This window comes from Rattus rattus, chromosome 1, assembly GCF_011064425.1.
Source record: "Rattus rattus isolate New Zealand chromosome 1, Rrattus_CSIRO_v1, whole genome shotgun sequence".
Classification (NCBI taxonomy): domain Eukaryota; kingdom Metazoa; phylum Chordata; class Mammalia; order Rodentia; family Muridae; genus Rattus; species Rattus rattus.
Window position 1 is genome coordinate 248,784,850 of NC_046154.1, and position 24,220 is coordinate 248,809,069.

General features: G+C 54.4%; 3 protein-coding genes across 4 annotated transcripts in view; 2 read left to right on the forward strand and 1 right to left on the reverse strand.

The window, feature by feature from the left end:
• Mroh1 (maestro heat like repeat family member 1) overlaps positions 1-422 on the forward strand; it is a 58,439-nt gene extending 58,017 nt beyond the window's left edge. For both annotated transcript variants that reach the window (XM_032917388.1, XM_032917391.1), the window contains one exon: positions 204-422. In XM_032917388.1, the coding sequence (XP_032773279.1) occupies positions 204-289 (86 nt within the window). In that variant the 3' untranslated portion in view covers positions 290-422. The remainder of the gene's footprint in view (positions 1-203) is intronic.
• On the reverse strand, positions 366-24,210 carry Bop1 (BOP1 ribosomal biogenesis factor). The gene is given in 17 exon segments (XM_032917356.1): positions 366-758; positions 831-857; positions 859-933; positions 1,007-1,091; positions 1,180-1,468; positions 1,541-1,721; positions 1,814-1,946; positions 2,036-2,105; positions 2,182-2,262; positions 2,334-2,495; positions 2,572-2,784; positions 2,862-2,963; positions 3,066-3,183; positions 3,256-3,410; positions 14,152-14,232; positions 21,866-22,036; positions 24,053-24,210. Coding segments are annotated over 17 exon segments (2,190 nt in total). The 5' UTR covers positions 24,146-24,210; the 3' UTR covers positions 366-604.
• On the forward strand, positions 4,714-6,816 carry Scx (scleraxis bHLH transcription factor). Its single transcript, XM_032917386.1, has 2 exons — positions 4,714-5,548; positions 6,434-6,816. The coding sequence occupies exons 1-2, from the start codon at positions 4,958-4,960 to the stop codon at positions 6,470-6,472; spliced, it is 630 nt and encodes a 209-aa protein (XP_032773277.1). The 5' UTR covers positions 4,714-4,957; the 3' UTR covers positions 6,473-6,816.
• Positions 24,211-24,220: the final 10 nt, after the last annotated feature.

Sequence of the window (24,220 nt, forward strand, 5' to 3'; positions counted from 1 at the left end):
CACTGGTGACCTCATCGTCTCTAGTAATTCACGGAAACTTCTTAACTGTTCCAAAAGAGCTTAAAAAACACTAAAAAAGGAAAAACTATCTTTCCGTTGGCTCCCGAGCCCTCCCAGCAGAGGCCCGTCTGTTAGAAAGGCAGTGGGCCGCCCCACACACAGGCCCAGGCATGTGCACAACTGGCCTGTTCCTCTGCCCACAGCCCTGCAGCTCCTCCTAAAGGACCCAGTGCCTGGGGTACGGGAGAAAGCTGCCGAGACACTGGGCCGCCTGGTGAAGTTTGCCTGAGGCTGACTGCACTCCTGCAATACACACACAGCTCGTTCTGCCTAGAGGACTCTCTGCTGCCAGACAGGGCCAAGACTGCGGTGCCCCAATTTATTGCCCAATAAAGCCAGTTACACCTCAGTGGGTGACAGTGTATCAATACCACCTTTCCTTCTGGCTTAAGCTGGGTTCTGGGGTGCCACATAAGGTCAAGGCTGGGCAGCTGCCGGAAGTTCCAGTCAAGAAGGCAAGGACAGTGGCAATCAAGGGTTCTCTCTATCGATTCTGTGTGAGGCACACGCACCCTCTCCAGGCCTCCTGAAGTAGTGTGTCAGCTTAGCTGAAGAGTCGAATGGTGCCATCTGCCCCGGAGGAGAAGACCCATGGCTGTGTGGGGTGGAAGGCCACATCCAGTACACCCAGATCTCGGGTCAGGCTGTGTCCCTTAAGCACCTTGACGGGCACCAGCAATGGGTTCTGCAGCAGGTCACTGTGGAAGAAAGGGACTCAGGACCCTGTGGGATGGTCCCATGGGAAGGACCGGGTAAGGGTCAGCACTCACTTGTACACCATGCCATGGCAAACGATACGCTGCCGTCGTCTGAGCGGATGCAAAGAGTGGGTATCGGGGTGGAAGGCCACAGCCCAAGGCCTTCTTGTGGTGCCTGTGGAAGAGGGTGTTTATAGTGGGCTCCAGGTGAAGGAGGCCTTCTACCTACCTCACACAACCCACCTTACCTCAGCACTTTGTATGGCTTGGTGGAAAGATCCAGGTCAAACCACACCAGTTTGCTGTCATAGCTGCCACAGATGATGTTGTCACCTAGAGCCAGACACAGTGTTTGTAATTCTCCCTAAGACCTACGGGGCTCACTCCCCTGCCCTGACTTGGAGAATACATGTTCCCTCACCTGCTGGATGCACAGCCATGCTAGACACCCACTTGCAGTTAGGCATCAGCTTCTTCGTAAGCTCCTGGCGTAGCAGGTGGTAAATGCGGATGCTGCGCTGGGAGGCCACAAGCAGGAAGGGCCTCGTGGGATGGAAAGCCACACACTGCACCTGTCCGTGGCTGCGGCGGAATGGGCTCTGGCTGCGCCTTCTGCTCAGCTGGTGGATCAGCACTTGAGTGTGCCCTTGGCTGGACAGCACCACAGCCAGGTAGTCCCCTCGCCCATGCCAGGTCACCTGTGTCACTGGCTAGAGAAGGGCAATGCTGGCTGATCATCTGACCAGGTCTTGCAAGTCCCCGCCCCCCTTCCCATCACATACTTTACTGTGGCAGATACGTAGTCGAAGGCCCCTCTGGCGTTCTTCCTCTGAGACCTCCAGCCAGTGGGCAGGCTGCAAAGTTGGCTCTTCAGGGGGAGTGAAGGTTTCCAGCAGCTGGTCTGTGCTGCCCACCAGCAGCCGGTCCCCCAGGGCTGGGTTCAGCAGCACCACAGCATCATCCCTACAAGCCAGGGCCAGACACGGCCCCTCCTCAGCATAGTCCCCACTTTCCTGTGCCCCTCCCAGCCCTAACCCCCGGGGTCCTCAACTCACATGGCAGCGGCTACTAAGCATATGGCGGGATTGGGGTTCCAAGCAATGCTCCGTACCACACCTCCAACACGCACCGTCTTCATGCAGCGGGCAGTGGCCACCTCCCAAAGCCTCAATGTGCCGTCGTCTGAACCTGGATATAGCAGTGAAGGCTCTTAGCACCTGAGCCTCTTAGCCAGGTCCCTGTCTCCCAGCTCAGGGCAGCTCCCACCTCAGGCTCACCTGAAGCTAGCCACTGGCCCCCTGGGGAGACACTGAGGCAACGGACAAGGTCGCTGTGGCCCCTGTAGACCTACAGAAGAGGAAGAATGAGAAGTCAGACACACAGATGCCTGAGGGCATTTGCCCACCTCTAATCCCACACTTACAAGGGCCTGGCACACAGGGAAAGGCTGAAGGTCTCTTGGCCGAGGGAGCTTGGGGATGAGGTCTTCGGGATCCACATTCACCTGGGGCAAAAGAGCATTTAGCATTACCCTCATCCTAATTTCCCAGGGCCTCTGTGGGCTGCTTCACATACCCTCATCTTGCGCTGCCGTGGGCACAGATACAAATCAAGACAGCGTTCAAAACGCTCCTGGATGAAGCGGCCATAAGCAGGCACTGTCCTCAGGCTGGGGAACTTCTGTGGTAAGAAGTTAAGCTTCCTCTCAATGGGCTCCTGCTGCATCCATGCCAAGCGCTAGGGACACAGGAGATTAGTGAGAAGGGATCAGGAGACATGGCTGGGGCCCACTCCCACCTCAGTGCAGGCCCACCTCCTCCTCAGTGGGCAGGTACTCGGGAGGTGGGTTGTAAGACTCGGCGTGGCCGGGCAGGGCCAGCTTGGGTGCAGGTACGTGCATCTTGTGGCGCCCCAACACAGCATTTGGATCCTCCTGGGCCCACAGGTCATAGAAGCTAGGAGTGGAGTCGGGGGGCCGTCGAGGCTTGATCCAACCCATCTTGATGGCATGCACCAATCGAGACACCTGCACACAGAGCTAACGTCAGGCGGTAGCATGGAAACCTTACAAAGTGTACTAGAGGAGGATGATGGGGCCCCCACCTTCTCCTTCTCAACTAGGGACGGGATGAAACTACGTTTGTCAGCTGGGCGGTTGGTCACGGGGTGGATCATGATGTCACCGCTGAAGAAATCCACAGCTGGCTATGGAGACAAGCATAGATGTTAGGTGGGGGTGGGGTTGGAGGCGGGGGCGGGGGCTGGGGGTGCATTACTTCAGACCCTAGGGCCAACTGTGTTACCTACCTCATAGGGGTCAAAGTCTGAATCTCCAAACTGGCCTCTCTGAAGCCGATGTACCAGGGCAACCTGCTCATCAGTCAGCCGAAGATCACTCCCTGTCATCTTGTCTTGCACAGTGCGCCTAAGGGAAAGCCAGTCAGGGCCATACTCCAGGCTTGAGGAACCACAGGTCCTGACCCAAGGCCCAACTCACCAGAAATCTGGGTCATCCATTTTGTCCAGAAACTGGTCCAGCTCATCTCGTGTCCGCAGGGGCTTGTAGATACGTTTGCCGTCCAGGTCATAGCCCACATGTGGGAAATCGTCATACCACGCCAGGGGCACATTGCCCACGGTGTTCCGAATGTCCTGTAGCAAGTCACCACGTCAGCACCTGTCCTTATCATGCTTGACCCTCTGCAAGTCACCCAAGGACAGAAGAGCCACTCTAGATCAGCCTCAAGTGCCCAGAGGCCAAGTGACCCAAAATCTGCCCTAGCCTTGGCCTCAGGGTCTGACGTGGCACGGCAGGGGTGCTATATCCCCTTCCCCCAAGCCCTTGGAGGCGCCAGAGCTTTACCTTCACATTTTCCACTGAAGTGATGCCAACCCTAGCCTCCCCCCTCATTGGATTCCTTGGCCAAGGCTCTGGGCAGCCACAGACAGGGATGACCTCATCGCCTATGGGCTCCCTCCCCTGGCAGAAGCCTTAGGTAGAAGTGGGTAGTTTATAAGGCAGGAACCACGGGAAGACCCCACCCCAACCACAGGGAGACAAACCTGTTTTGCTCAGCAGGTGGTCAAGGACCCCCCTCCCAGCACCACTGATCTTCCCCCTCCCATTTCAGTGGGCAGAGCAGCCACATTCCTGGACACACATTCCTGGTTTCAGCCCCTGCCAGCCACCACCCTCACTCCTCCCAGCCTGGGGACTGCTGCCCAGGCAGCCACTTCCTGCAACAGTAGCCACAGGGAGGAGGGGCCCAGACATAACTAGCACAGATGAGTGCCAGCAGCCCCTCAGCAAGACCCCTTGGCCCCTGTCCCACTGCACCTGTCCATACCATACCAGCCCCAAACTGTTTATCCCCTGAAATGCCCTGTGCTCTTGCTGTGTGCTCCCAACCTAGAGGGCCACTTTCAAACTGGAGGGATGGAGATGCCAATCTTATCCACGTGTGCACTGGCTTTGAGAAGCTCCATGAAGCATAAGGCAAGGATGGGGGTGGGGCCCCCAGGCAGGATGGGTCAAAGGGGTAAGATTCTGGCACAAGGCACAGGCCATACAGTCAAGTCATGCCAACCCCACACACCCATTTCTAGACTGCCACTGCTGGAGTCAACCCCCATGTGCGCACACACACACACACACACACACACACACACACACACACACACACACACACGGCCTGGCACAAAAGACCCAAGTGCACATGGAAGGAGAGTCAGACAGGGTGTGGCCAGGCACTCAGGGCCAGGGCAGCTGGGTGAACTTAGGCATGCCAGGAGAGAGAGCCTCTTGATTCTTGATTTATTCTCTTCTTCCCTGCAGAATGGGTGGGGTGGGCACCCCGGTCTTGGGGCACTCGTAGCACCCCAGGAACTTCCCAACCAGAAAGTTGCTCAGGACCCTCTAGGCACAGCTATAAAAAGGGAAAAGGTGCACTCACGGGCTCAGAGTAAACTCCTCCAGGCCAGAAAGGGAGGCGGAGGCCAGGCGCGGGGGAGGAGCCGACTACTATAAAGGCACTGCTCCGCTGGCGGCCCCACTCCAGTCCGAACACATGTGCCCGCCTCGCCCGGCAGCCACCACCGCGGGGCGCAGCGGAGACCCCTGGCCCGGCGGCCTGTGGGGACCTAAAGAGGCGGCATGAGCAGCGCACCGTGGAGCTGACGCCGCGCCCCCTGCCCGGCCCATGTCCTTCGCCATGCTGCGTTCAGCGCCACCGCCGGGCCGCTACCTGTACCCTGAGGTGAGCCCGCTGTCGGAGGATGAGGACCGCGGAAGCGAGAGCTCGGGCTCCGACGAAAAACCCTGCCGTGTTCATGCTGCGCGCTGCGGCCTCCAGGGCGCCCGGCGGCGGGCAGGAGGACGGAGGGCCGCGGGTAGCGGGCCAGGACCCGGGGGGCGGCCAGGCCGCGAGCCCCGGCAGCGGCACACAGCGAATGCGCGCGAGCGGGACCGCACCAACAGCGTGAACACGGCCTTCACTGCGCTGCGCACACTCATCCCGACCGAGCCAGCAGATCGCAAGCTCTCCAAGATTGAGACGCTGCGCCTGGCCTCCAGCTACATTTCTCACCTGGGCAACGTGCTGCTGGTGGGTGAGGCCTGCGGCGACGGGCAGCCCTGCCACTCGGGACCCGCTTTCTTCCACAGCGGTCGTGCGGGCAGCCCACTACCACCGCCACCGCCGCCGCCCCCACTACCACTGGCCAGAGACGGCGGCGAGAACACCCAGCCCAAACAGATCTGCACCTTCTGCCTCAGCAACCAGAGAAAGTTGGTGAGCAGGGCTGGGAGCACCGAGGGGCCCAAATGTACTCACCAGCCCACACCTGCCAGGCAGAGAGAGGTGCAGGGCAGGGGCAGCATTCCCTAGCACCTACACCTGCCACCAAAGCTGCGCCCGAAGGAGGGAAGGGCACATAGGAGCCATAACTTGGGACACAGACTCCCATTGGTAGTGGTCATAGGGACCTGCAAATATAGGATCAAGAAGTAACGCTGAGAAGGGCCACCCAGAAGTTCTGGGAGGGAGGGCAGGCAGCAGGAACCTGGCAGGGCTGAGGGGCCTTACTTTTAGGCTTTACTTTCCATCAAGTTGAGAACTGAAAGGAGGTGAATTAAAGAAGTATATCCATAAGCCCCATCCAAAGAGGGCTAATGTGAAGCAGTGAGGCAATCAAAAGGAATCCCCTCACTAGGGCTGATGAGCCACTACCCTCCACCCCTGCAGCCCACCTCCACCCCGAGGCTTATGGGCACCTGCTGCCTCTCCCCTGGTCTACTGAGACCTGCAGTAGATGGGCTGGGGAGAAGGCTGAACTGAGATGCTGGCCAGCCATGATTTACTGCTCTGGCCGCACTTGGTGGCACCGGAAAAGCAGGGTGAGCAGGGAAAAAATACAACGGCTTTCCCCAATCCCCATTTCCTCTCCAGACAGCACGCGCAAGCTCCTGGGGCCTGAACATCTGGGAAATTTAATTTTACAGTTTCGGCTGTGCAGCAGTATACTGCCCTCCCCAAAATCACTGTGGGGGTGGCAGGAGCCCGGGATGGGGGTGCCCTAGCACAGACAGTGCCAACAGGAAGCCAGGAAGTTTCGGGCAGTGCTGGGTGACACTAAGTCTCCACCCAGACCCTGACACACCCCCATCCCCTCTGCAGAGCAAAGACCGTGACAGAAAGACGGCGATTCGAAGTTAGAAGGAGGAGGGTCCACAGCAGCCAAGAGGTGATGCCACTAGTGAAGGTGGAAGCCACTGAAGAGTCATGGAGAGCCCCACCTTGGACCTGATCTGAGCACAGGTCCCCAAGAGCGCGCTCACCAGGCCAGACCTGCCCCAGCTCTGAGCAGGGCCTGTGAACAGAGAGATGGACAGGCGGGCTATGGCTTGACTCTAAGTAGCTGAACACTTACCCAGGCCCACTGGAACTTTCCATGCTGGCTCTCTACCTGGGCCAAGTGTTGGCATCTTGTGTCTTTAATATGATAATATAAAGTCTGGAAATTTTGTATAATTAAAGTGAAACAGTATCTTCCAAATTGAGGCAGACTGTCCTCTTGAAAGGATCTGAACTCACTATGACCCTAGTTCAGGGTTAGATCACCTATCAGGAGCCTGTACCAGGGATCTGTGGTGTGTGTGTGTGTGTGTGTGTGTGTGTGTGTGTGTGTGTGTGTGTAGGAGGCAGGGAGGGGAGAGGGGAGAGAGGTGCTGTGTGGTGAGTAAGATAGAACGAGAGAGAAGACAAGCCTACTTGGCTCATGGGAGACAGCAGCAAGCAGCACAGCAACCATGCCTCCTCCCAAGGAGTACGGTGAGGGGGGACCAGATGGGGCCTTGGGCACGAGGATGTTTGGTTTCACCAGCAGTGTTCCATTAAAAATGGGTATAGGCACTAAGTCAGCAGTAGTAGTAGTAGTAGTAGTAGGCTAACAGGCCTAGATGGGCCTGAGGACACTGTCTGAGGAGCAGCTACCTAAATGTCCCCACTGTACCCACACAGGCCCAGAGAGACTCTGGGTCCACCAACCTTTCCCTTGCCTCCAGCTGTACACTGGAAAGATTTGAGCCATCCAACACTCTGTCCTACCCAACTCCCCCCAAAGATCCCACTGGCCTCTGAGGTTGATTCAGACTCTCAGCAGGCTCTGCACACAGCTGGCCGATCATTAAAACCCTGCAGGTGACAATTAGTTGAGTGGTACAACCGAGAAGAAAGGCCAGGCCTGACTTCTGGCTGGGTAGTGGGTGGAGAATGGCAGAGGGCACCAGGTGCCGGCACTGGCAGGCCTCCTGGTCCCTGGCTGGGGTAGACCAGGTGTTGAGGCCTATGTAGGCACCCTCATAGGGCAGGGACAACATGGCCCCTCCTCTGCACTGACGGGCTCCAGGGAATGCTGGTGCAGGAAACAAAGGTGTAATTTTGGAGGAAATTCTCAAAGCCAGGCCATTAAGGCAGGGGTAGGGGGCTGTGTCCAATCTGATAGAAATATAACAGGATAAAGAGTCACAGCGGCAGGTTTCGTTCAGAAAGAAACCCAACCCCAAATTTCCTCCCCTTAATCCTGTAGGAGCTCACAGCTGCTCAGAGGGAGGGGAGAGGGCACACTCAGTCGCTGCAGAGTCACTGCAGCCCAGGAAACAGAACCTGGAGATGGATGCAGCTGGGCTGAGGGAGGCCACCTTCCTTTCTCATGCATTCCCATGCAAGGCTCTGCCTGGCTTCACTTCCCAGCTACAATGACTCTGTGACAGATGCTGGGTTGAGTCCAGAGTCACAACCTGGCAGGGTATACCTTATGCCTGTATTGGGCAGATGGGCACCAACCTCCACCCAAGGACCCCAGTGGGCCTTCCTACTCTGCTGGACACAGATCTCCTCCCCTTCACCTAGAGGCCTCACATTTCAAGACCTGGGTGCCAATCCCCCATACAAACACCAAAAGGACCAAGACTGAGTGGGTACCTACTTCAATGGTCAAAATGGCTGGGCCAATGTCAGGAATAAAGCAGAGGTCCATGCACACAAAAGGCTTTGAGAAAGTCCCCAAATACAGGTAGGTGCGTTTCTCCATGTGTAGAGGCTGCCGGTGTGAGGGGAAAGCATGGCTGGGGAGTACGGGGCCACACAGAGGCCCAAACCATGCCCAGCCAGCTCCACCTAAAGCCCAGCAGAGGAGGACTAGGGATTAGGGCAAAGCAGAAGGCAGGGAAGCCCAGGAGCTAGGACGCTTGCGCGTCAGTAAGACTGATTGGTAGGCCAGAGTCCCCAGACAAGAGCTGGAGGCTTGGGTGTCAAGAGGGGTCAGATGAAAGGGAATGGGCTGTAGAGCTGGAAGGCTCTCTAGAGGCCTGGATAGTTGGGGTGCGGCACGCGCCCGGCCAAGGCCTCCACTGCAGGGCCTGACTCTGAAAGCGGCTGCAGCTTGGCCAGCCTCAGGCCCGGGCAGGGAGCCCAGCCACTCCCTGAGCTGCACCGGTAGCAGTGGCTGAGGGCTTGGCCCGACAGCCAGCAGGAGGAGGGGAGGGGAGAGGAGGGGTGGGAAGAACACTCCGTCACCCTCTACTGCTCCAGATTCAAACCAGACCGGGGGTGGCATGGTCCATCCCCATCCTGTAGCTCCACGTGAGTCCACAGCAGCTTATGGCCAAAGAGTGGCAGGTGCTTTGTACCCACCACAGTCCCTGGCATCCTTCCCAGAGGGCAACTTTACCCTCTGCCACACTGAGGAGCTGTGGGACAAAAACCAGGGGCACCCTTAGTATGTGCCCCACAGAGGCAGCTGGGGTGGGGGGGGCTGGCCCACACCATGGGCCAGCAGCCACCCTTTCGAGCTGAGCTGAGCTGGGCTGGAAACATTCGGCTCAGCCTCAGCTGTCAGCTCCCTGTCCCCAGCCTGGGGAATGAGCCGCTGGCGGCACCACATGATTCATCACCAGGCTGCCTGCACCCCAGGCCAGCCGCCCCCGCCCTGCTCAGCACCTGCGGGCTGCCAGGAAACACATGTGACCCCTCTGGGTCAGGCCCAGCACTGAGACCCCAGGCTAGGCTGATGGGAGGGCAGACAGACCCAAGGGCCGTGCTTTCCTGGGGGGTTAGGAAAAGGGCTAGGATGAGGTTGCTAGGTCCACATCTATCCCTCCATCCTATTCCACCTCCTTCCCCCACTCCCCCCACTGCACCGGACACAGTGTCGGCTGGGACTTTTCCGCTCTCGATGAGCCCCCTCCCCTCCCCCTCCTCAAAGTGGCTGCAGCTGTCAGGACCGCAGATTGGAACTGCAGGTACGGGGCTGGCCCGCTGCCCACCTCCCTCCCGTGTCTGTCTGCGAGAGAGGAAGCCAGCCCACCTCTGGAATCCTTCACTCTCTCCTCGTTCTGCCTCTCCCACCTGTCCCCGGGGAGCATGGGGTCAGCCGCCTTGCTCAGTCTCTCTCTTCCCCAGCCCCTCTCCGATTACAATGCGGGTAGTGTTCACTGTTGCTCTGCTCCCCTGCACCAACCACCCTCTTGTCTCAGAGCTCATGGCCTTCCTGTGCTGCCACCTCCCCCTCAGAGGGTGTCTTATCTCTTGAGTGTTCAGCACTAGCCAGCTGCCTTGGCCTCACATGCCACAGTGACCCCAACAGAAGGTGCCAGATGGAACACTAGTCTCTGAAGCATAGACTAGAGGCCTGCGTGACAGACCAGAGGGAGAGAGACAGCCTTTCCTGTCCTGATTAGGCAGGTACCACTTCTGAACCTACCATGTCCTTACCAGCCTGCTTCAATTCCCTACTCCCCCCTACCACGCTCGCCGTCCCTTGAAGGGCTGGCTTAGCCCACCTGAGCTGCTGCAGCTCCCTAGTGAGAGAACAGAGAGCCAGAGTCTTTGGGATGTGTGGAGGACATTGGGGAGAAGTGAGTCCTAGCCTCAGCTTCCTTGTCCCTCTCCTGGGACCACTCAGAAGTAAATGGTGTTCTCCCTACTTCTGTAAGCAGGAGAGCCCAGATGGTCCTGCACAGGTACTGAGCTGGGCACAGGCTTTTATCCATAGCTGTTATCTCTAAAGGCTGAGTGAGGGTAAAGGTCTTTCTGAGTCCCACTAGTCAGACTCAGTTGATGCTTTAAGTAGGGAGGTGGGTCCAGGGCACCACATATACAGGGCTGCTGAGTGTGAGCCCTTCCCCAGCGAGGCAGCCCTGGCCCTGCACAGCCAGCCTTAAAGGGTACCTGCTTTGTGCCTCCAGCAGCTCAGAATAATCAGCATTCCCTGCCTTTCAAGTGTTTGCCCTAACTATGCTTCAAGGCCTGCTCTCTAATTGTCCCCAGCCCCAGTAAGAAGATATGAATCTGAAGTGATCTACCTTTACCTGCCAGCCTCAGCCAGGACCAACTCTAACTCCCATAAGAGACAGTGACTTCCTCCACTCGCTCCTCCTCCACCTTTCCCAAGGCCCTCTCCCTGCCAGCTTGGGCACTCTGATGCAGTGTGGCTCTCAGAACCATAGGCCAAAGTCAAGAAATGGTACTAAGGTCTACCTGTCCAGTATTGTGAACACAGTGTACCTGTTCAGTACAGAGACACATGCCCAATCACACTCAGTAGTTTCTGGTGCGTCCCTACGATGGGCAGCCCCAGTGGGATGGAGCTAGACCTCAAGGATTGGTCTGAGTCTGGACAGAGGCCCCATTTGGAGGCAGGCATAAATGCTAGCCTCAAGTGGATGGCCGCCAGAGCAGTCTGCACAGACCCGGCCGGGTGCCTTCTACAAACAGCAGGGAGGGTCACTCACTCGCTGGAAACCTGAGCCCACAGGCTCCCCTGCCAGCAGTAACACAAGCAAGCAGGAGAGAGCAGAGTGCACACAGGGAGGCGGCCAGGACACTGCCGGCAGGCGGGGGTGGCCCCGGAGGAGCAGAGACCGCCAGCGCACTGGAGGCAGCTGCCGGTTCAGTAGCTGGGAGAAGCCATTAACTGCGTTTGGCGAGAGAGCAGAGGGGATCACAGGTTCTGGATGCAGACAGGCCAGGCCGTGTCCCTATGGGATCCTGAGTTATAGATCAGGCAAGGTGGTAGGGATGTGGGTGTGTGGATGTGGGCTGTTAGGACAGTAACAAAGACCCCAGACTCAGCCCTTCTTAGCCAGAGGTCACACAAGGAATGGTCCTAGGCGCATCGCCTTTGGGAACTGGAAGAGTACGAGACCAGCTCTTTCCAGACGAGCCAGGTCAGAGATCATGGCTTCCCTGAAACCCTCATACTGGCTACACTTCTTGAAGAACGGGGCTATAGGCATGGGCTGAGCGGATTCGTGGGCTTCTCTACCTGACCATGCCTGGCCTTGGTTTCTCCCAGTTGCTTGATATACGGAGGAAGGAAAGATTGGCCACTCAGCCGTCCTTCTATCCCAGTCCACATCCCAGGGGTCCCAACTGCTGGATGAGATCACGTCTATGAAGCCCCACTGCCGTAGGAAGGAGATGAAGTGGCCATGTGGGGGTGGGGCAGCCACAGCACAGCTGCTTCTCAGTCACCCCCACCCCACTCCATCCCCACCATGCCTAGCAACTCATCTAGGGGGCTCTACCCCCACTCAGCTGAGCCCATGTCTGTGAATCTAGGGGAAGAGGAGGAGCCAAAGTACAATCAGAAAAGAGTGCCGGGGCTGCTTAGTTTAAGAGTCACTGATGTTGGGAATTTCTCAAAACACCACACTGGCAAATAACAGGGCTCAGAGATCCCATGTTCCCAATCCAAGTGCTAGATTCAGATCCAAGGAATGGTCAAGAGAAGAGGGTTATCATGGGGGCACTTACACCTTCAAACAGCAAAAACAGGGTACACAGGCTACTCCCAGTCCACAAGGCTGCCGCAAGGATCTCTAGGCTCCTGCTGAGATCACTACCACCAGGACAAACCACATCAACACCATTCCAGGATCCCATAGGGTATCTGGTGCTACGATATAGCCTACACAGCTAGTTCTGTTAGGCAGCTCAGGATAGTCCAGAATCCTGAGGTTCGGAATCACTGACCCCACCAAAGACACTTCCAGCTGTCCCTCCTGAGGCCCAAGTAGCTTGTGACCTTTTATATGCTGAGCAACTAGGGCACAGCTACCAACAGTACAGGCCTTAATCTGTGAAGGACCCCAGCCGTACTCCTGGAGACGTCTATTGTCTCAGGCTTCTCCATCAGAAGCTTGAGGTAGTAGGCTGAGCTCTTCTCTTCTGACCTGACCCCTAGCCAGGCACTAATGGCCATGCCCCACCCCCTCCCAAGCCTATCCTCTCAGCTGCAGCCCCCTTGCTCTGAGAATAAGAAAGCTAATTGCAGCCCCTGGTGGGGAACAAGCCCCAAGCAGCCTCTGGGAAGAGATGCTTATGTCCAGACCCGCCTGGCTCCGGAAAGCTGAGCTCTGTGGTCCTTCCAGCTGTCGGTCAGCTATAATTGCAGGAACTCAGCAGATGGCATTTCTACCATCGCAGAACTGTCACCCACGTCAGAGTGACACATGTGAGACTTATCACATCATAGGAGAAAAGAAAGGGGCTTGTGCACATATCACAGCACAGTATGAGGCTGCCCAGCATTCTCAAGGGCCACTGGACAGGACCAGTGGAGCACACCTCCCTGAGGGCAGGCAGGGTCTGGCAGACCTCTTTCAAGGCACTGACCGGTTCTGGAAGCCCCTCCCCCGACTCCTATTCTCCATATACAATCATCATTGATTTCTCAAAATACCAAGCATAAAAAAGTAGCCGACAGGATGTGGCTGCCGACAGCCAGGGCCCCTTGGGGGGGGGAGGGGAGACAGGCAGGGAGCCGTGCTGTGCGGCCCCCCTCGCCGGTGCGCCCGCTGCTCCGGCCAGGAAACCAATTTATTTTGTTTTGTCTCTGTTCTCTGAACACGCAGCAGAGACTGGATCGGGCTGTCGGCCAAGGCTCCTGTAGACACTGCCAAGAGAGCTTGAAGGTGGGGAGGAAGCCCAGCCAGAGAGGGGGCGCGTGTCTCCCCTAGGCCTCAGGGACAGCCCCTGACAGGCAGGCAGGAAGCGCTCCTGAGAAGAGGATCCATCCCTTTAGGCCCCACAGCAAAGCCAAGAAGAGGCTCCCAGGCTCACATCCCAGGGTACACGGTGGCCACCACTCAGCCCGGGACCAGGCCTCACCGGGGAGGAACAGGCTGCCGAGTGCACTGCCTCTGTGTGCGGAGCTTCTCAGAGCTTCCAGATCCTGCTGGCCCTCTGGCCACAGTCCACAGCCTCTCAATGCTTCCACTCCCTGAGGATCCAAGGGAACCCCAGCCTAGCGACACTTTCCTCCTCACTGTATATTCGCTGTCCTAGATGGGACAGTCAGGAAGGTACCACAGTCACCTCTGCCGGAGAAGAGAACAGGAGATGCCAGCCCTGCCCTTGGTATCGCTGTGGCCACCCCTCAGATACAGAGCATAGGCTGACTCACGTCAACCAGGCCCGACATGCTCAGCTCTGAGTGCCACCACAGCCTACACTATAGGGGAGGAATGACCCTGGCCTCTTTATGCCCACAAACAGACAAGATACTGCTAAGCCAAGTGCAGCCTCTCATCCTCAACCTGGCAATGGCACGAATGTGCTGCTTCAGTCATCTGTCTCAGACCCCCAAATTGTTCTTCCAGATGGGGGGAGAGCCTAAGCCAGGCCGCCTACTCAGGGCTCAGCAGCCTCCTGAGAACCTGGCTCCTCTGACAAACAGCAGCACAGCCCCTGCAGGAAGGCCCGATACCACCCCTAAGCTCTCCCAGTTTGAGGGGCAGCACATACTCTAGGTTGCTTGAGGCACTAGCTTAGGCCTGGCAGGACGACTCCTACCTCACCTAGCAGGAAGTCAAGATCAGCCCAAGCCCTACCTCCTCATCAGAGCTGTCCTCTTCATACTCATCTCTGGTCAGAGCACCTGCTTCCTCTGCCCTTGGGCAAAGGGGCACAGCCTGTAGAAAGAAAGGGAGAAAGTTACTCTGGAAGTCCCATGAAGCCCTGGGAAGTTACTCAGGAGGCCCTAGCCTATAGCCCAGCCCCATTCCCTGGCCAACTCCATAGGGATAACAACTTCCCAACACTGGAACCATGATCCAAGGACCACACAAAACACTGTGCCACCTGAAATTTCTGACCAGCCCCATTTACTCCAAGGTCTCAGCACAAGATAAAAACTGTCCCAGATCTTAATGTACTTCAGGGCCTCAGCCCCTGTACCCTGTACCACGGAATCTACCTAGGGATATTCCCTCAAAGGCTGAACCTTTGCTGTCTAGTAGCCCAGACAGTGGGTGAAGCTCAGTGCCAGGCCAAAAAGGAAAAGGGCTCTAAGAGCAGTAGGAGTCAACCCAGCTGCGGGGCTGGCTACCACCCACCCACACCACACTGATGTCAAAACCAGCCACAGTGGCCCAGGGCCAATGGTCCCACAACTGGGACCTACTGGGCCCAGATCTGGCAGAGGAAACTTTGTTCAGAATTGCTTAGACCTTTGGGCAAGGAACACAAGGACAGGAGCAAGTGAGCAGTGCCACGGGTGAGGTGATGTCAGTGTAGATGGATGACATAAGCTGTGGGGCCTCTGACATAAGGGCCAGCTAGAACCACTAAGAACCACATTCAGGGCAGCCCCTATGGCCAAGGGCCTAGAGAGATGTCCTGGACTCTCAAAATGCCTTGAGGTCTAGACCCCAGGCACCTTCCACTCCCACCATAGCTGCCACAATCGGCTGACCTTGTCCCCTAGGCCAGAGTGGGTGCCACTGAGGATTCACACTACAGCCTGGAAAACAGATTCTCCCTTGACTGGGGAGCGGATGGCTCAGACCAGATCGGGTTTATTGGCAGAACCAGAACTGATGGAGAAAACAGGCCCACCTCTCTCTCACCCCTGAGGGCAGTAAAGTGCTTGGAGCAGGAACCCCGGTGTGTGGGCGCCCCCGCCCACAACCCCAGTCCCTCTTACCCAGGAAAGAGCCAAAGGCTACTCTTCTCTGGCCTGTTTTTCCCTTCAGTCTAAAGAGGATGGAAGACTAAGTTTTTCTCCAGGCTTGGAACAAGGAAGGATTCAGTTTCTCTATCTCCCCCACTTCCTTGCTGTACACCAAAAATGGGTTGTAGACCCCAGCGGAGGGCCCCAGAAACAAAACTGGCAGGCACATCTGACTGCCTGAGCTCAGCAGGTCCCTGGGACAGTGGCATTACAATACCAAGCTCTAGTCAGCCACTGTCCCCAAGCAGGTGTCATAGCCCCGGCCTCAGGCAGGGCCCATAACGCACCAAGTCTCCTTCCAAATGTTCTCTGTCAGGGACTATATCTGCATGAATCACAACAGCAGTGCCTACAGAACACGATCAGAATTCGGCAGGAAACAAACTCAGCAGCTAGCATTGTGTAACCCCATTTTTCCAGTGCAGGACAATGAAGGGTATGCCTGGGGAGCCAGATGCTGGAAGGCCTTTGACAAGGCTTGGGATCTCCAATGGTGAGGCTCAGGAATTCCCTCTGCACGTACGCAATTCCCAGGCAACAGGGGTTCTAAGAATAGCAGATTTATTCTGGATTCAACAGCTGCAGTGCATGCAATATCCACCAGAGGGCAGCACTGACACATAGCAACAACACGGGGACCATCTCCCTCCAGGGGAAGTGAGCACCCTGGGGCTGTGGAGGCACCCACTAAGGGGACAGACAGCCTAGGGATACACATTTCTTCAAATTCTGTCCCTCTTTTTGAGGCAAGTACTGCTCTGTAGCCTAGGGCTGTCTCAAACTGTCCTCTAGATTCAGCCTCCTGAGAACCGGGTTTACAGGTACACATCTGTTTTCACCTTAAAGACAGCACTAAACAGAATACAGGTACAGCACACCCTTACAGCTGCCAGGTTTCTCTAGGTCAGGAGTCCTCAGCAGCCTGGCTGCCTATGCATCTCACTCTCCCAACATAGAGAGACAGAAGGTGGTGAGGCCTGCCAACCCCACACAGCCAGCTAGCACCCACCGAGTAAAAGGACGCAGCCCTTAAAAAGCTCATAGCTCAAGCCTAGTTCCAGAAGCCTTAGCCAGTTTGGGGAAATGGGCAGGTGCCTCTTGGAAGGGACTGAGGTCTCAGGCCTGAAATCCTTCCAGGCAGCACTCGGGAGGAGAGTAGTCTGCATTCTCACACAACAGGCACACTGCCACCCAAGGAGAGGCCAGGTGACAGGTAAAGAGCAGGGTGTTAGGTGACAGAGGCCCACAGAGATTAGGGAGGTAGTAAAATGCCAGGGCTGGTGGTGCGCACCTTTGATCTCATGGCTTGAGAGGCGGTGAGCTTGAGAGCTCTATGAGTTCAAGGCCAGCCTGACCTACATTGCAGCTCCCGGACAGCGAGGCTACATAGTAAGAACTTGTCTCAAGAGGGGAAGGGTGAACAGTAAGGTATTACAACTTGAAGAGAGGCAGACAGGACTAGAGGGGGCTATACATAAGAAGCCACCCCAACAGAAGCCAGAAGGAGTGGTCAGGGCAGCTACAGGTGCTGGGAGAGCCACAAAAGGAGGTGCTCACCAGGTACTGCAAAATAGGTGGAAAAGAGGCCCCAGAAGGAGCCAGTAAGTCACCCAAGGCGAACAAGGACTAGGTGCCCAGGGAAACATCCCAAGAATGGCAGCTCCCTTCTTCATCCAGAGCCTGACCTCTGCAGGGCAGAGCCTGACTTCTGCCTAGTCCAGGCTGAGAATGTACTGCCAAGGACTAAAGACAAGAGACGTGAGGTTTCCGAGAGCCTAGAATGGGATACAAATGAATGTGTTTCTCTTTTCTTTATTTTTTTTTTTTACATTACTGTTTACTTATGGTGTGTGTGATACACATGTGAATGTAGGTACACATGTGCCACAACTCACATGGAAAAGAGGACAGTTTGTGGGTGGGAGCTGGCTCTCCACCATGTGGGTTCGAACTCTCGTCATCAGACTTGGTGGCAAGTCCCTGTACTGGCTGAGTCACCACGGTGGCCCTAGACAATCTTCTCACAGTGCCAGCAACAGATTCTTCCCTGTCTCGTCTGGCCACATTCCACTGCCACCACCAACTAGGTATAGGACAAGGGCATGCCACCTCTTCCAGGAAGCAGGCCAGGACCAGCCAAGTCAACTTCACACCCCTTCCCTGTGGTACAGAAGAGCAGAACCCTTTCAGCATGTCCTGCCCTGAAACTAGTGCAAGGTGTGGCCGAGCCTGCCTGTCCTCCTTCCCTTTCCCACATGCATGCATACATGCATACATGCATGCACACACGCACGCACACACGCACACACACACGCACACACCCCAAATCCCCAACACACAAAAATCAAATCCAGCATGCTACTAGTAACACAAAAACTATGCATAAAGGAGACTGAGGAGTCCGCTTCCCCGCAAAGGCCCTACGCTGGACAGTAGCGGGATCCTAGGCCACTTTCTTTTTTTTTTCTTTTCTTTTTTTCGGAGCTGGGGACCGAACCCAGGGCCTTGCGCTTGCTAGGCAAACGCTCTACCACTGAGCTAAATCCCCAACCCCTCCTAGCCCACTTTCAACAGCAGTCTCCAGGGCCAACCCAGAGAACGGTAGAAGGAGCTTCGTGAGTGTGGCCCATCAGCAGAGACCAAAGAGGCCAGAGACGACGAAGAAGAAAAAACTTTTCTTGCCTCTCAAAAGAAAAATCACTTACTATGCTGAATATGATGGTGCACACCTTTAATTCAAAGCCCTCAGGAGGCAGAGGCAGGAGGATCTCTGAGTTTGAGGCCAGTCTGGTCTACAGAATGAGTCCCAAGTCAGACACGGAAAAACCCTGTGTTGAGCAGATGGTTCCATGGGAAAGCATGAGAACCTGAATTCAGATCCTAGCACCCACATACAAATCTAAGCATGAGCTAAGCAGACCTCTGTGGGTTCAAGCCCTGCCTGATCTTCTTAATGGGTCCCAGGACAATCAGAGCTAAGGTGAGATCCTGTCTCAAAATGAAAACAAAACAAAACCAAAACACAAGCTAAGCATGGTGGTGCACACCTGCAATCCTAAGGAAGTGAGACAGTGAGATCTCTGGAGCCCTTTGGCCACCCACCAGTCCTGCCAATGAACTCCAGGTTCACTAAGAGCCTCTGTCTCAAAACAATAAGGTGAGGGTCTGAGGAGGCAGAGGTAGGGAGAGCAATGCGAGTTTCAGGCCAGTGAGGACTACATAGTGAGACCTTGCCTCAAAGAAAGGAAAAGGTAAGGGCTGAAGGGACAACTCATTTAGCATTTAAGAGCACTTACTTATCTAGCAGAGAACACTAGTCCAGTTCCTAGTACCAACCTCTGTGCATAGTTCATAACTGCCTGCTAACTTCAGCTCCAGAGGACTGAATGCCTTCTAACCTCTGTGGGCCCATGCATGAACATGGTGCACATAAATCCATACAGGCACACACACATTCACATAAAAACAAAAATAAATAGGGTAAACATACAGGAAGATACCCAACTTCAATCTCCAGCATCCACATGTACACACACACACACACACACACACACACACACACACACACACACACACACACTTAAAACAGAAGGGGTCTGGAGAGGGGGCTCAGAGGTTAAGAGCAGTGGCTGCTCTTGAAAAAAAACCCAGGTTCAATTTCCAGCATCCACACGGCAGCTCACAACTGTCTGTAACTACAGTTCCAGGGCACCTGATGCTCTCACACAGACATACATAACCGGCAAACCATCAATGCGCAGAAAGTAAAATTTAAAAACAAACAAACAAAAGGGCCAGAGGGTAGTAAGGTCTTTCCAAAGACCAAGCTGACCAATACCGGGGCCTGGCTGCCCCATGACCAGACATCGCATGTGAAGCTATGTGAGGGGCTCGAGGCTGACAGAAAGAAGACAGGGCTAGCCCAGGGTTGACATAGCCCATAACACAAGGCCAAGGTGCTCGCCAGGGAGGGACCTGAGAGAAGAGTATTTCCACGATGGGCAAGGCGACTAGAGACATTTTAAACCATGACAAGGTCATGAGATAGCTCAAGGTCAGTAAGATAGCTCAACAGTTTGTAAAAAATACTTGCTATGCAACTCTGATAGCCTAAGTTTGATCCCCAAAACCCATAGTGGAAGAAGAAAATCAATTCCCACAAGATGTCCTCTGACCTCCACACACATGCTGTGGTACAAGCACACCTGTACTCACGCACGTAATAATAACAAATAAAACATAACTAGAAATCTTTATGCTCCTCTCACCTCAGCACAGAAGGCTGCCCTTCCTAAACCTGAAAGGGCCGTGACTGCTTTATCCACAGAGCAAAGCAGCCTAAGAAGACACTACTCGGACCTGAAAACGGCTTTGATGGCCACAGACTGCCTGTCTTAGGACCGTTACACAGTGACAATACACAGCTTCCCAGGGCAGACTGTACCAGACCCTGTAGGATACACATCCCTCTCCCACGATTTGACCGCTACAGAACAGGAAGACAGTGGCCCTTCTTTACCCTGCCTCACCTCTGGCTTCCATGCGATGACAGTGTACAGCCCTTAGACAGGTAGGGAACACCTGCTCCCTCCTTCACAGAGTCAAGGAGAGAAGACAGGTAGGGAGCAGGGAGGCAGGGGAAGGGCGGGGTTCAGGAAGCTGAGAATTCCTGGACTCCTCCTCCCTAGTCCCAGACACCCACAGCTCCTACTTCACACTCCACCAGATGGCGCTAACACCTGGTCCCCAAGCCTGCCCAGACACCTCCAAGGCACTTCCCAGCCACTAATCTCTGCCGTGCCCAGAGTGTACTGCGACCCCAGCAAGGCATTCTTGCTAGAGGCAGCACTGAGTCAAAACTCAGAACTCTCCAGATGATGTCAGACTATTCCCTTTTCTTACATTCTTGCATGTCAAAGATAGAAACGAACCCTCGAACATGAAGTAGTAAGAAAATGGGGCGGGGTTGGGGGGTGGAGGGGATAGGACACACAGACAGGACACCACACCATACATATACCTCAACATAAATGTTTCAAAATGTGTTTTAGTTTATGTGTATGAATGTTTGCCCGCATGTGTGTCTGTGTACCACATGCCTGCTTGGTCCTTGTGGGGTCTAGAAGAGGGCATTAGATCTAAAACTAGAGTTACAGATGGTTGTGGGCTACTGTTATGGGTACTGGCAATCAAACCCAGGTCTTCTGGAAGAAGGATCATTGTGTTCTGAACCACTGAGCCATCTCTTTTTAAAAAGCAAAACCACCAGTCATAGTGGCCCACGCCTTTAATCCCAGGTCTTAGGAGGCAGAGGCAGCTGGATCTCTTGAGTCTAAGGCCAGCCTGGTCTCCAGAGTGAGCTCCAAAGCTACATAGTGAGACCCTGTCTCAAAAAAAGAAAAAAGAAAAGAAAAGGAAAGGAAAGGAAAGGAAAGGAAAGGAAAGGAAAGGAAAGGAAAGGAAAGGAAAGGAAAAGAAAGAAAAGAAAGAAAGAAAGAAAGAAAAGGAAGGGGGGAGCAGTGGCAACGGACAACAGACATTAATGGGAAGAAATGGCCACACACTCACAAATCTACTCAACACCAAATAAGGATAAGATAGCAGCACCTGAGGTGTGGTGGAGCTCTTGCCTCCCTCGAAGATGTCCTGGGTTCAAATCCCTAGAACCCACAATAAGAACAAGGGAAGGGAGACAGAGAAAGAAGAGGTAGGAACAGGGAAAGAGGAGGGAGGGGGAAATGAGGTCACTGGTACAAGCTGGCTCTGGGCTCAGAGAGACCCTGACTCAGTCAGATAAAGGGGACAGGAATCAAGGAAGACACCCAACATCAACCCTGAGCTCTACACGTACCCACCCACGCGTGAACAATGACTCTACTTACACACCAGCCACACAAAAACAAAACAAAGCAAAACAAACAAGAAACCCATTAAAACAAAAGCTTAAAAACAGAATGGTAAGCCCTCAATCTTACAAACACCATGGTGAACATTTCTTTAACCTACCATAACCAAGACAAACTAGGCCTGGCTTCTTGGTTTCCAACCTGACAGCAGACATGATTAACCAAAGTCATGATTTCCAGAACACCAGGCCACTGAAGTGTAATTATAAACTAGTTTGCAGAAAGTTTTTAACTGCTGTATTTTAGTCAACTTAAGTGTTTCTTGCATTTTTATTAAACAAAGAGTACAGCCTTCCCTATCAGTTCAGCAGACAGTTGCCTCAGCGTCCAAGGCCCATGGGCAGCTAAGCTGGCCTCTAGTGTCCCCTGCTTTTTCTGCTGAACATCCTCCCTTGCAACCATGCACTGCTAGCTCCCCTAGCAGTGGCATCCCTATTTTGGGCTCTGCCTCTAGAAAATACTCTCAGTATTGGGCAAAGACATGAGCATGTGGACACTCCTAATTCTCAGGAAAGGTACAGACAACTGAGGTCACAGACTAATAGCCTGGAGCTCAAATGTGTGACAAGGGTTAGAGGACCGGGTTCCTGAGAACACCATAAAGAGGACAGTATGGGCCCAGGGCAGGTGCTTCCTCTTTCTGACCCCCCTCACGCACAGGAGAGCCCATGGAAGCCCCTCACCCACCTGTTCCTGCTCCTCAGAGGTCTTCTCTGTTCTACTGTCTTTGTCACAACCAACTCCGGCCACTTCTTCAGTGTCCTCGTCACTCGTGTCACTGCCAGAATCTTCAAGGCCTGAAAACACACTCTCCTCGCTGTCAGAGAGACTGGAGTCAGGGTCGCTGAGGAGAAGAGGCTGCAAGGAATCACAGTGTTTAATAACTGCCATCTGGAAACGCGACATAGCTGTGCCTCTGGTCACATGCTTCCATCTACACCAAAACCATCCACCCAGCCTGGGCCCTCATCTCCTGCCTCTGTTGACAGAACCTGTCCTCAAAGCAGACACACCGATTCCCAGTGTCTTGCAACAGAGGGACCTTTCAAGAACATATGGCTTTGTGGAGTTCAGTTTCCACTTACTGTCACCAAAACCAATTTTCCTCTACTGACAAACTCTACACCCTACTCTGGCACCCAAGGGTCCAGGAACTGGAAAGACACTAGCTAGGAATGGGGCCCTGGGCCTGGGATGACTGGAACTCCCTGAAGGCTTAGACCAGCTACAGTAGAAGCTTCTTTACCTTGAAGACTGGGACCAACCACTGAAGGACAAGTTGGAAAAGCCCAAGAGTAGCAAGCTAAACTATGTGGTGCTTTGGAAGAGAAGGGCCCTCAGACTGATTCCCAGGTGGGCTGTTGAAGAAAAATTAGGAGGTGCAGCTTTGTAGGTCACTGGGAATGGGCGCTGAGGTCTCAGAAATCCACATCAGGCCCAGCATCCCCCTTCCTCTCTGCTCGCTCATTGAGACGTAAGAAAAGCTCTGAAGTGCTGCTCCAGCACAGTGCTCCCTGCTGCAATGGTGGAGGACCAACCCTCTAAAACCGTAAGCAGGCTTCCAATCGCATGCTTCCTTTCATAAGCTACCTTGGTCATGGTGTTTCATCATGGCACTGGGACGGTGACTAAGACAAACATACCATCTGCTGTCTCTTTTAGAACAGGGAGAATCCTCTGAGTACAGCCCTAGAGGCCATTTTACAACTAACACACTCTGACATTCATGCACGATGGACAGGTTTCTATCACTGATCTCCAAACGTTGAACAAGAACTTGAACGCTTGAGGAAGCACGTGACTGCCCCTAGAACTCACTCTGTGGACCAAGCTGGACTCAAACTAACAGAGATCATCTGCCCATCTGGGATTAAAGATTGGTGCCACTGCCACTAGTGGTTAATTCTTGCACTTGAGTGGCCTTCACTGCCAACTATCCCAGTGTTCACCTGGGTTTCCAAAGAAGTCATACTGACATTCTCTTATTATTGACGTTTCTAAAACTATCTATCATACTAACGAGTACAAGCAGTACAATGGTTAGAGCACAAACAATCGACTACAAAAAGCTTACTACCTAGACTACTAAAATCTTACGTGTAGGAAAATTTCACAAAACAAAAGGACAGCTTACGTAGTGGTTCTCAACCTGTGGGTCACAACCCCTCTGGGAAGAATGACCCTTTCACACACTATCCTGCATATCAGATAATAACATTACGATTCATAACAGAAGCAAAATTACGGTTAGGAAGTAGCAGCAAAAGCAATTTTGTGGTTGGGGATCACCACAACATGAGGAACCCTATTAAAAGGGCCAGTAGCATTAGGAAAGTTGGCAACTTAGAGGATCCAATGAAGTGGAGTCAACTGTAAGACATAGCTGTGCACGCTTTCTACCACCTTGATTTGATGAAGCCCCACTAGCAAGCCTACTGAGATCAGCAACATGGAGTAGCAATGATTCCATGACAACCAGCCCTGGATGCCCTGGGTTCCATTCAGGCTTCTATAATCTCATGTCCTCTTGTTTCACAACACACCTGACGTACTGGCTCACCGCACCAGCGCAATTACAACCTTTTCCAGGACAGGAAGCACAGATGGAAGGTCCAAAAACGGTGGTGAGGAGACTCTTAAAGGTCTCTCCCTTAACACGGTTCAGGCCACAGAACTACCCCTGGGTTCCAGCGCTCCTCGGCGCAGGTAGTGTTCTGTTGAGAGTTCCCAAATAACAGCCCAAACAGGACGAGCTTCTTCTGGGCTCTAGCCGACCCACAAGACACTACATACTGCGCCACGGCCCGGCCTCCCTGGCCTTGCCACGTGCCTACATGGTTCACAGAGGGATGCAACCCGCTACCTCGAAGTTACCTCTTGTATCTGTGGCTCCTGATCAGGTTCCAAACGCCGTTTCCCTGGCAGCGATCCCGGTGACATGTGGTGCTTACCACACGCCCCCGCCATGCTGCACCGCGCCGGCTACCGATTTACTGCCGCTTCCGGCAGCGGGAGCGCCTCGTGTGCCCTCAGTCAGGCCCA

What these genes read in the sequence shown, in the direction of transcription:
- Scx (XM_032917386.1), top strand. Translation starts at nt 4,958, where the DNA reads ATGTCCTTCGCCATGCTGCGTTCAGCGCCACCGCCGGGCCGCTACCTG. An exon ending in TCAGCAACCAGAGAAAGTTG is followed by an intron (nt 5,549 to 6,433) that starts GTGAGCAGGGCT and finishes TCCCCTCTGCAG; the next exon opens with AGCAAAGACCGTGACAGAAA.